This window comes from Mustela nigripes, chromosome 2 (genome assembly GCF_022355385.1).
Source record: "Mustela nigripes isolate SB6536 chromosome 2, MUSNIG.SB6536, whole genome shotgun sequence".
Taxonomy (NCBI): domain Eukaryota; kingdom Metazoa; phylum Chordata; class Mammalia; order Carnivora; family Mustelidae; genus Mustela; species Mustela nigripes.
In genome coordinates, this window is record NC_081558.1 from 206,866,157 (window position 1) to 206,878,162 (window position 12,006).

The 12,006-nt window shown below is 48.7% G+C and overlaps 1 protein-coding gene across 1 annotated transcript in view; it reads left to right on the forward strand.

Annotated features, from left to right (window-relative positions):
- Window positions 1-12,006, forward strand: part of HUNK (hormonally up-regulated Neu-associated kinase) — a 98,618-nt gene that overhangs the window by 51,675 nt on the left and 34,937 nt on the right. The window contains exon 4 of the mRNA XM_059392255.1: window positions 4,136-4,271. Within this exon, the coding sequence (XP_059248238.1) occupies window positions 4,136-4,271 (136 nt within the window). The remainder of the gene's footprint in view (window positions 1-4,135; window positions 4,272-12,006) is intronic.

The window sequence follows — 12,006 nt, forward strand, 5'->3', positions numbered from 1 at the left end:
TTTTCTTTGTTTTTTCCACCTCAGGTGCAAGTCATTTTTTCCATCTCGATGGCTTGAAGAGGCTTTATATTAGGAGAAAAGAGAAGGATCAATAGAACAGTGTGAATTTAACTCTTGTCCCCAAGAAGGAAATTTTGTTTGGCAACTACTAAACACCATCACTAGACTCTCCGAAACATGTCATTCAAGTAACCCAGTTAGATTCTTGGGCTCCCCAAACCAGGAGTCCTTGGCTGGCTGATTAAACACCACCGACAGGTGTTAATGAATGAACATACCGATTTTTAGAAAACTAACCAGAGGGAACCTTTTTTTTTTTTTTTTTTTTTAATTTCCTCCCAAAGATTTTAAAGATCAGCTGCTTTATAATGGAGAATTCAAAGAGTTTTCTTTTTACTGTGTTGTTTCACTGTCGTGTTTCAGTTGTCCCGAGGGCCAAATACAGAAACATTAAACAAGACAGATGTTGACATTCCTGTGGATGTCTTACTGGTTCTGATTTCCAGCAGATCAAAAGAAAGTAGGCCACGTGAAGGCCGGATGTCCTTTATAGTAAAGGCTAAGCTCACGTCCCCCGTGCACCATCCAGACTGAGGCCAAGGCAGGTCACCAGGGGCTGTATCTTTCTCCTACCCTGGTGCTACTCCCGCTGCCCCTTCTCTTTCCTCTTGCCTCCCTTCCCCTGGGGGCTCGCTTTCTCTTTTCTCCCCAAGTGATAGTCCTGGACAATCACGTATGACACTAGAAATGCACTGTGGAATGAGCGGTGTTGAAAAGCACAGCTGTTTTTGTTGGTTAGAAGGGTGCTCAGAAGATTCTGGAAGAACCGATCTCTGTAGATGGCAGATGCATGGATAAGTAGCTTACAGGTTGGCCGCCTGGCAAACCCTCTCAGAGCAGAGCCGTGCAAGTGAGAGGAAGACAAGCCCTCCGTGCGTGGGAGCCCACGGTTCCCCTGGAGGAGAGCAGGATGGTGGATTTGGATTCGGATGCCTCAAGTCATCTCCGCTCAACATGGCAGCCAATGGACAGGCATCCAAGCCGGGACGCAAGTGGGTTCTGTCGGTGGTGTCAGAGATCACCATTTCCAAGACTGCTGGCAAGGAGGCTCTGATCTTTGGATTTCCCATTATTGGAGTTTTTTATGTAGCTCCCAGTTCCCTTATGACCAGGATTAACCAGAAGTCCTACCGCACACCCGTAATCCGAGGAGACGTTACAGTAGCAGAGGACAACTGAGAATTGCCTTGTGTTGGCCAGTATCCGATTTTCCCCAATGGGTCAATCACGAAGCTAGTGGTGGGCGCTGGAGGAAGGGAAGACCCGGGGTCATGTGCGTTTTCTTGCCCCTGGGTCAAGCCATTTGGACCCCATGTTTCTGTGACTGTCTTTTTGCAACTCGAAAGCTCTTTGAACCTTTTCTTCAAAAGCATTACCTCGTTATTTTTCAAAGATGGATTATAGCTCTTTGCATTGCCTCATATAATAGTTTTCCTTCTTTAAAATAATTCGATTTAAATGCATTTACTTAAGCCAGGTCCACCATGTTTCAAATAAACTAGAGCTAACTGGGGTAAGGTCTGATTTAATCAAGATTTTTTTTTCCCCCTTTCAGAAAAAGCAGTCTGATGTTTGATGGTTTAGAACGGGTTTTTCACTTTGGTGTCCCACAGCAGGGTTCCCTGGGACCTTTTGTGAGATTCGCTTTGTGGCTCCCGGAAAACTGAGGCTCGTGGGCTTCTCTATTTACCAGATCTAATTGGGGCAGACCTGGGGGACACTCCAGGAGGCGGACCTCTCTCTAGTTTCACTGTTCTAATTATAGGCCCGTGCATAACATTTTAATAATTGCCTTTATGGGTGTGAAAAGGACCGGTTATTTCTCTAGGATACATTTTAAATGAATCCCTTCCAGCGAGGTCAACCTTAAGTCATTTAAAATGCAGATTTCTCCTCCCTCCACCAGATCAGCTGCTAATTTACCTTTTTGAAACTCCTTGTGACAAGGCAAGGCGCTGTGTTCTCCAGTTTGCCTGGGAGCAGAGCGAGGGTAGGGGGGAGCTGAAGGGGGTAGGTAGGAGGGTCGGGGGTGACCTGGTCTCTTACCCGCCCTGCCCTCTTGGTGTCCCACTGTTCTTCTCAGACCCCAGTGGAGGGAGAGACCTGAATGAGGCAGTCCTTTGCTGGGAATGGCGCCCCGCTGAGATTAGACACCGAGTCTTTTGATTTAATGTCAGAAATCTAGAGAGAAACTTTACGGGACTCCTAGGAGATCGGGCCTCTAACATGACTGCGAAACTTCCCTTAAAATGTTGCCCCCCAAACAATGTAATCTTTATTGCATGGTGTTCTTTCTGCATTTGTTGTTTTATTAAAATTCCTTTAGGGTGATTTGCAGATCTAAAACACTTAAGCAACCATCCCGTTTCAAGCACGCTATGATTTTTCCTCTTATGAAAATATTCGCCTTTCCATTTTTTTCCCGTGTAGGCGATACCACACGGTCCGAGAGGTCTGAGAACAGGCGCCCTCAGATCCTTTGGCACAGAGATCTTCCCTTGAGATGGTGAACTGGGGGCCCCGTGGCTCCTGTAGGGGCCTTTTTGGGCAGGTTATGTGGGACCTACTGGTATGGACTGGGGCAGGGAGGGTGGAGGTGTGGGGGGAGTGTAGGGAGCAAAGGGAAATCATGAGAAGAAAACATGAAATCATAAAAACCAGAAACAAAGGAAGAGTTAACTGTGTCCACAAGCAGCATCCCCGGGTGGTTTGCCAGTCCCCGGGGTAGGTTCTGGTTCTCCGTCTCCGAGCCTGGAGCCTTGAAGAGTTTTCGGCGCTCTGCCTGGTGGGGGTTCTTTTTAGGAACGCTCCTTCATGACACAGCCTTAGCCAGCGACTGTGGGGAGAATTTCTAGTGGGACCTCTTGACCCGGGGTGTGAGTCACTTCGTGGACTTGAGAGAGTCCCTTCGCGTCCTGTCCCGTCTTCCTCTGTTCCTGAACCTTCCGGAGAGGTTAGAGCACTCATGCATGTGCAGGTGGTGGCCCGTCAGTCAAGGAGAAAACACAGTCGTGAAAGCAGGTATAAATCCTGCCGGTTGAGGAAAAAAAGACAGGGGTTTTGTTCAAGACACATGGAGCCCGTCTCTGGCCACTGAGCCCTGTGCGCAGAGTCTCCTGTTTGGGGGACGAGAACCGTAATATTCATGTTGGAGTTCAAAGGAGAAGCCATGATCTGAATTCTGGGGACCAGCAAAGATGGAGGAAAGATGTCAGGTGAGGACGAGACACTGACGTCGCTGATCGCCTGTCAGTTGCCGTAGCCTGAGGATCAAAAACGTAAACACGAAAGAAAAGCTTTGGAGGCATTGGGCTCTTCTTGGCTTTTCCCATTTGCTTCATCCTCCGAGAACAAGGCAACGCTAGGAGGTCGCCGAGCTGTCCCCTGGCGTGAGCGTCCAAGCCAACACTCAGCATCGTCTAAATCGTCGGGGGTATGGTTTTCCCTCTTCCAATCCCCACGTAGGGCTACGTGCATCAGGAGCATTTTCCAATGACTTGCATAACATGAAACATGGAGCTGAAGAAAGTGAAGTCTACGTGGGGGGATCGCATGTCACCTGGGGTGACGCTGACCCAGCCAGAGAAAACGGATCTCCCGTCTGCGTTTCACACGTGGCCCCTGGAAAGCCGGATTGCTGACTCCGAGGCCTCCGCTCGACCTCTCTTCTTGCCTTTCGTCCTAGAAAGCGAAGCCTCCCCTTTTTTTCCTAGATGACTCATTTGCAAGGTTTGGTGTAAATATGTTTTGGTGCAACATCGTTTTAGCTCTAGCTGGATCTTACAGTGAGGCCTGAGGTCCGATGTTTCCAGGCTTGAGACCCGTATTCGGAGGTTATGGTCTGCAGCTGCCGGTGTTCCTTTGGGATCCTGACTGATGTGTCAGCCCGAGAGAATGTTTCCTTTCCTGCTGCCTTCTGGTTGTTGGCTTTGTTGTTGTTGTTGTTGTTTTTGGCTTTGTGGGGTTTTTGTTTGTTTGTTCCTTGTTTGTTTGCTCGTTTTGTTTTTGTTTTTTTTTTTCCTTCCTTCTTCTGTTTCACAGTTTTCTAACTCGGATTGTCTTCCCCTCTTTGCAGACTTTGGTTTGAGCAACTGTGCGGGGATCCTGGGCCACTCCGACCCGTTCAGCACGCAGTGCGGCAGCCCGGCCTACGCCGCGCCTGAACTTCTCGCCAGGAAGAAATACGGCCCCAAAATCGATGTCTGGTCCATGTGAGTTATGGACCGTGCCCTCCTGCCGCGTCCGATCTCCCTTTCTTACAAAATAACCTGAGTTTTCCATGAGAAGGGTGTCGTGTTACCTGCTCTGGGACAGATATCCAGCGGTTCCTGGGGCCTGGCTTCCCACCTCTGTGCCTTCTGGTTGGTTCTGCACAGACCACCGGAGAGGCTTTTGCCAAAATTCATTCTGTTGCTGGGGAGACAAGAAAACAGGGTCCTGAGCTCCCAGAATTCATGTTCTGGTTTCAGGAGTCACTCCTGTGGTTTCCTTGCTTTAAAATCAACTCGTGGCTTTCCAGGGGTCCCAGAAAGCAAGCCGCCTGGGCCTCCTGCCCAACCCTCCACTCACGAGTCCTCAGGCACGTTGGCCTTTGTTTCATCTTTCCCAAGTCTGGGCTTTGCACCTGCTAGGCCCCGGGTCTGGAATGCCATTTCCCAGATCTTCAGGTGGCCTGTCCATTCCCACGTTCTGGTTTTAATCCAGTGTCCCCTCTCCTCCCCCGCAGAATGCATCGCTGAGTTCCCTGTGAGAAAGGCCCCCATGATGCTGTCTCCTCACCCTTGCATAGCCCTCGCTAGCACGCATGGCAGCCTGGCATATTATGGTTTGTGAATCCATTTAGTGTCTGTCTCCCCAGTCAGGAAAGGATGCTGCGTGAGCACGGGGACCTGATGGGTCCGCTCCGCCAGTGTCCCGCACAGCGTGGGCCTCCTGGGGCAAACTCAGTCACCGCCGAAGGGATGAGTCAGGGGTTGCCGTGGAGTTGCTGAGTCCGGGTCCCCATGGTCCCCATGGTCCCCACGCCGAGTGAGCCCCTCAACATCAGGTGTGCATGGTACAGGGAGCCGAGAAGAATCCTGGATTCCGGGGTGGGGATCAAGTTCCTGACCGAGGGGAGGTGGGCTGCAGACAGAGGGGGGCTCCTGATTAAGGAAGCTGACGATGAGGGTGGCTTGTTTGAACCCAGAGTGTGTGGATCCCACACATTTCTGGAATTCCCCTACTTCTCTCCCTTCTCGCTACCTGTCCCTCGTCCTGTTTGGAGAAAAGGGAACCTTTGCCCCATGCATGGTGTATGGCACTTAATCTTCACAGGTACCCAGCGAAGCTGTTACTCTCCACTATCCCCATTTTATGGAAGAAGAAACCCATCGCAAGAGCCAAAAATAAAATTTCTTAAGGTCACGGGGCTACTAAGTGGTGGAGCTGGGGATTGAGCCAGGCAGACTCCAGGGAGCGGGTCCTGGGGGGGCTACTGGAATGGGTGGGAGTGGGGGCAGGAAGTCCCGGCAGAGGAAACCTTCTCCTTGAGGTGCCCTGGGTTGTTTGGTCGGCATTGGTGACTCACAGGCTCTTTATTCTGGGCCCAGAAGGGCCTCAGAATCCTTCTTAGCACAATGTTGGAAAGCACTGCCAAGGGATCAGAGTCAACCCTTGAGGTGAAATCCATTCTTGTTGCTTTCAGTGCTGAAGAACTCTCACGCGTGTCTGGTGCATGTAGATATTTATTAAGGGAAGAATATACATGTTAGAGTCTGTAATCACCTTCTCTCCTTAACAGTCGGGAAACTCATTTATGCTAAATGGAGAGCTATACCAGGGACCCTTGATGCACAAAAAATAAAATTAAAGTAAAAAGGCTGTAGAGCACAGGGAGCCTGAAAGGCCACGAGGTTCCGAGGCGTGATGTAACAGGTGGGTGAGCGGGATACGGCCACGGGAATGAGAAGCCGGCAGCCGGAGAGCCGGTGACAGTGTCCTCCTCAGCCCTGCTGTCCCTGGGATGGAAGGATAGGTGTCAGCACAAGTTGTCATGGTGACGGGGCTCAGCCTACAAAGGGGGACCTTTCCGCTCCGTGACTCGCAAAGCAGGCAGCTCCTCGCTGTCTAGAAGCGTTGGTAGAGGGAAGGAGCCTTGTGGATTGTCAGAGCCTCAGGGAAGCTCCTGGGCACGTTTCACCGGCGCGGAACCTCTCATCCCCTTGTGCTGACTGTAGCACAGGAAGACGCAGTCTCTCCTGGTCTGGGGAAATCCAAGGGGCAATGAAAGGCACCAGCTGTAAAAGGCAGCACAGGTGAGGGTCAGGCGTGAGCTCAGGCTTCTTTCCTGCCCCTCCTGCCAAGTCCCTGGACTTGAGAAAGAAAGCTACATTTAGGGACCCCAGGGGCTCTCTCAGTTTTTGGGACCCCATGATTCAAAGAAAGGGGCGTGGTCTCCTGCCACCCGTCCTGTCCCCCTCCGTCTGCCAGAAGTAGTGATTCCATGGGGAACTCGGCATCAGAGGAGGGAGAGTGGAAGGGAAGCTGCGGGAGGGATGGGGGTGACCCGGAATGTTCACTCCCCTCCCCCACGCCGGCGTCTGTCACCACTGGGCTGTCTGGAGCTGCTGGATGTTTCTCCACTCACCTCCCACTTGGTTGCTTCCCCCGCACCCTGACAAAAAGGTGATTTGCAGCTTCAGGTCTTTTGAAAAGCTCCTATCAGGCCTCATTCTTGGTCCTGGTGTCAGAGATTGATGTGTGGGGAAGTCTTTGACAGAAAGTAACACGCCCTATACACCTTGGTCTTTCGTTGATTGTGGCATAGAGCTCTGGATCCCAGGTAGACCAGGACTCCGTGTGCTAGTACCCTGCAGGGGAGAGTTGTGGTAGGAGAGTCTCTCCCTATTCAGCCGAGAAGGACTCTGTTTTATTCTTATAACGAGGTTTCCCTGGGGGAAGTCTGGGTTAGCTGACCCTGGAATGTTCTCTAGGGGATGAGGTCACAGGACCCATGCCTAATTCACAGCATCAGTGAGGCCCCTTTTAGAAGCCGTTGATAAAGCTTAGAAAACAAAAAGAAGCCACGAGAGCCAGAGATAGCTTACCAGCAATTTGTTCATTTGGCAAATAGGGGTTGAGCCGGGCACTGTGCCGAATTCTGAGTGCACAACGGGGAGTAAAATAGCCAAACAGCCTTGGTCAGTCCCTGCTCCCATAAAGGTCATTATTAACGCTCATGTCCCTCAGACGGAGTGACAGGCAGTGCTCCAGGGGCTTTGCAAGTATTAACTTATCTCATCAACATTAACTTATCTTATCAACAACCCTTCAAGGGAGGGCTCTGTGATCCCACTTTACAGATAAGGAAACTGAGGCCCAAGGAGTATTGGGCTCTCAGGCAAGTGGCACTGATAGTGGGTATAGAGCCAGGATTTGACCAAGCTGGCTTGACACTAGCGTTGGCCTTAAATGGTCACTTTTCACTGCTTCTACTTCTACTACATTGTGCTTCCTCTTGTGGGGTTTATGTTCTGGTGGGGCAGACAGACGGTTTTTTTTTTTTTAAGATTTTATTTATTTATTTGACAGAGAGAAATCACAAGTAGATGGAGAGGCAGGCAGAGAGAGAGAGAGGGAAGCAGGCTCCCTGCTGAGCAGAGAGCCCGATGCGGGACTCGATCCCAGGACCCTGAGATCATGACCTGAGCCGAAGGCAGCTGCTTAACCCACTGAGCCACCCAGCCGCCCCGAGACAGACGGTTTTTAAACAAGCTATAAGCTGGGTGTGGGAACGGCTGAGGAGGAGGCAGGTGGACAGCAAAGAAGGATGGGGGTGGCCTCCAGGGGGGAGACCTCAAAGCCAGATCCTTAGGATGAGTAGAACTGCACTCTGGGGAGAGGGAGGTGTCAGGGAGAAGGGCCCAGGGCCCAGGGAACAGGATGTGGCAAGGCTGGGTGGGGGTGGGGAGGGGAGGGGGGGGAGGGGTTTGGGGTTTTGCCCTAAAGGTCGTGAGAAGCCACTGGAAAATTATAAGCAGGTGGGTAACAACGTGTTACGGATTGAATTGGGTTCTCCTCCCGAAAGATATGACAGAGTCCTAACCTCCAGTGTCTCAGAATGTGATGCTATTTAGAGAGAAGGTCTTTATAAGGGTAACCCAGTGAACATGAGGTCATAAAATCCAGTCTGACAGATGTTTTTATAAAGGGGGAAATTGGGACACAAGAGAGTCACAGAGGGACGCCATAATGCTGCATCTCCAAGCTGAGAAATACCAGATTGCCAGAAACCACCAGAAGCTCTGGGAGCAGCATGGAACAGGTTCTCCCTCCTGGCCTTCAGAAAATACCAACCATGCTGACTCTTTTGGCTCGGACTTCAAGCCTTCAGAACTGTAAGAAAATCAATTTCTGTTGTTTAAGCTCTGAAATCTTAGGAAAGGCCAAAAGTAAACTGAGGAGTCAAAATTTACCACTCCAGATCTCAAGAGCCGTTCTCCTTCCCAGGAAGTAGGAAGTGATTCCTGTACTGAATCAAGCTCACTAACAGACGAATGAAGTAGACCAACGGAATTCTTGGTCATCCCTTACCCAGCCGAGCGGAAGCCCCCATCAGCCACCCAGCTGAGAGCCCCATGTGGTTCGATTGTAAATCCAAATTCTCAAGCATTGCTGCTACCCATAAGTAAGAAGTTACTGGATATATGAAAACCAGAAACAAAGAAGACCAAAAAATATGCAGAATTTCATTCACGTGATGGTGGAAGGTTCCCCCGGGAGTAAGAGAGGGCAATCCCTAGTGCATGAACGCTTTTCAAGAAGCGTCTGTGTCATATTTACTAACCTTCCAGTGGGCAAATCAGGCTGCGAGGCCAACCCGGAATCAAGGGGAGAGAGAGAAGCTTCCACCCTGTGATGAGGGGAGTGGTACGGAATGTGTGGGATTTGGGTTTTTGTTTTGTTTTGCAATCGAACACACTTATGGATTGCTATGGACTGAACTGTAGCCCCCCCCCCCCAAATCCATACATTGAAGCCCTAATTCCCCAGAATTAGGAATTGAAGTGGAGCCTTTATGAGGTCATGAGGGTGGAGTGCCCATAATGGGATAAGGGTCCTTAGAAGGGAGAGTCCAGAGAGCTTGTTTGCTCTCCGACAGTGAGGACAAAGCAAGAAGGTGACTATCTGCACACCAGGAAGAGAGCCCACCACAGCCCCGCCATGTTGGCTCCAGGCTCCAGAACTGTGAGAAAATGTCTGTTGGTTGAGCCACCCCATCTGTGGTATTTTGTCATGGTGGCCTGGAGCCACTAACACACGTACTTGCCTACTTGCATTACCTGTAAACAATTCCGGCTTTTCAGGGGGCCCAGCTGCATAGCTGGGTGAGTTCAAGAAGCCATCAGAGGAGAGTTTAATCTGCGTCTGAGGCATAAAGTGGAGTTTGCCAGGTGGAGGAGAGGAGAGGAAGATTTCCAGGCACAGGGAACAGCATATGCAGAGGGAACAGCATATGCAGAGGCTTGAACGTATGAAAACCTGATGACGATCATTCTTGATCCTGGAGAAAATGAAAAACTTCAGAACCTTCTTTAAGAGATTAATTTTCCACTGCTTTGGGATGTTGTGTCTGAGATACTGGTTAGGTTTCTGTTTGGTGCCCACGACTTTGCTGGCAGAGTTGGAAATGGAAAACCCAAAGAGAATTTAATTTAAAAGGCCATTTAAGAAGGAGAGAGAAAATGGAACCAATTTTCTTTCTGGGTCAGACACTGTTAGTATAAAACATCCTTTTTATCGTTCTGAAACAACAGAATGAAGAATTCACTTCTCAAATCAAGAGCAAACTTCTGTCTCCCAGAGGTTTGGGCTTTGACGGATGGATGGCGCCTTTCTCCAAGACTTCTGGGACTGACTTCAGAAGAAAACCAGCTTGTCACTCATGGAAGTCTTCGGAAGGAGAGCTCTTTCCATTAATTGGGCCCCCAGGACCCTCCTCCTCTAATGAATCAGGCATTAACAATGTCAGTTTACTATTTTCAGTGGTCTTCATTTTCATTTATGAGTATCTTTCAAATCATCCGTGTCTTACCTTTAATCGAGGTGACTGGCATATCTTGATCTCTAGTGAACTTTGAGATGTCAGACATGAAACCAAAAATGTTCATTCTGTGGTAGTGAACCATTTTTATGGTTAATTGACTTTTCCTCAGAGTGGCATATATGCTAATTGAAAAGAAAAAACACTAATCCAGATGTACTTTTTAAATGAAAAGAATAAAAATTAACTTTATTTTCAGAACATTACAGAGCCCTTTTGAGAACTTTGGTGAATCTCTAAGAGTAAGGAAAATAGAAATTGAGAGTCCAATCCCCAAAACATTGGAAATGCTATATTGTTTCAACCAAAGTTGCTCTTTGCTCTCCTGGGAGTGCCTGGTTGGGGGTGAGAGTGGGAGGGGGTGAAGTATTTATGTGAAGACCTGTGCCTATTGGAGGCTGGTGTACAACACACCCAGACCACCACCCCAGTCTCTCTGAATCTCTTTTCACTTAGTGGGAAAAATCTCTCCCTGGTGTTGCCCCTTTGGGTAGACAAGTTGGCTGAATGGGAGCCATCTTGTTGCCAGCTCTGCTCAGGCATTTAGGCTTTAGACTCTGTTTTTTTTTTTTTTTTTTTAAGATTTCATTTATTTATTTGAAACAGAGAGAGATTACAAGCAGGCAGAGAGGCAGGCAGAGAGAGAGGGGGAAGCAGGCTCCTTGTTGAGCAGAGAGCTCGATGCAAGGCTCGATCCCAGGACCCTGAGATCATGACCTGAGCTGAAGGCAGAGGCTTTAACCCACTGAGCCACCCAGGTGCCCTTAGGCTCTCTTTTGTAAATACTGACAGATATCACCAGCTACTGCTAGTGGTCCAATGGGGAAGAAATTGCATTTTCTCTCCATTTATACCCCCTCAAAATGGCAGGAGAAGGCGGTAGAAACAGGAGACCTATGACTTCTTTTGGATAGCTTAGGGCTTTTGACTTTTACCAGACAGATTTCCTTTAGCTTCTAAAATTTTTCAGTTATAAAATCTCAGGCTTTTTTTTTTTTTTTTGTAGCTAACCTGTACATGTAAAAGGAAAAAGGAAAAGGGAAGGAAACGTGTTAAAATCCACAACAAATGGCTTCCTTCATGGTCCATTTTAAGGAGCAGTCATGAAGTTTGAGATTTTCCAAATGGACAGATCTGTTCCCACTCTACTTTCAAGGCTTTATTTTATTTTTTAATATTTATTTATTTGACAGAGAGACAGAGCTAGAGAGAGAGAGGGGGGACAGCAGCAGGCAGAGGGAAAAGCAGGCTCCCTGCTCAGTGTTGGGCTCTGCACCCCATGTGGAGTCTGCTTGAGAATCTCTCTCCCTCCCCCTCTGCCCCTCTACTGCCTCTCTACTAAATAAATTTAAAAAATATTAAGCAAAAAACCCATTTGTGATTCCTGGGGGCCCCATGTCTGCCACGGAACAGTTAGAAAGCCCCTGGACCATATTTCAAAAGACACATCAGGAAATTCTGAACATGTCTTGGGACTCCTACTAATTCTGTGGGATTACAGAAGTTTATAAACTGCATTCCGCATTTTTCCCTTGGTATTCTCACATACTTCTGAAATGTCAGAGGGATGAGATTTCCCTTTATCCCAATATTAAACATGTATGAAAAGCCTGGAGGAGAGGAAGGAAGACACTCGATCTTGTTTCTTTATAAAATCTCCTGGGACGAAATGACTCTTCACGTAGATTTCCATTATTAATTTGGCAACAGGATACAATTGTATCACAATTATAGCTTTGTATCTGTGGTTTTTAAAAGTTTAGTGATGAAGCCCATCACGTTGATCAGGCACTGAGTCTGTACCAGGCCCAGAATCCAGTACTTTCTGTGGCATAGTTCATTTGACCCTCATACAGCCTGAG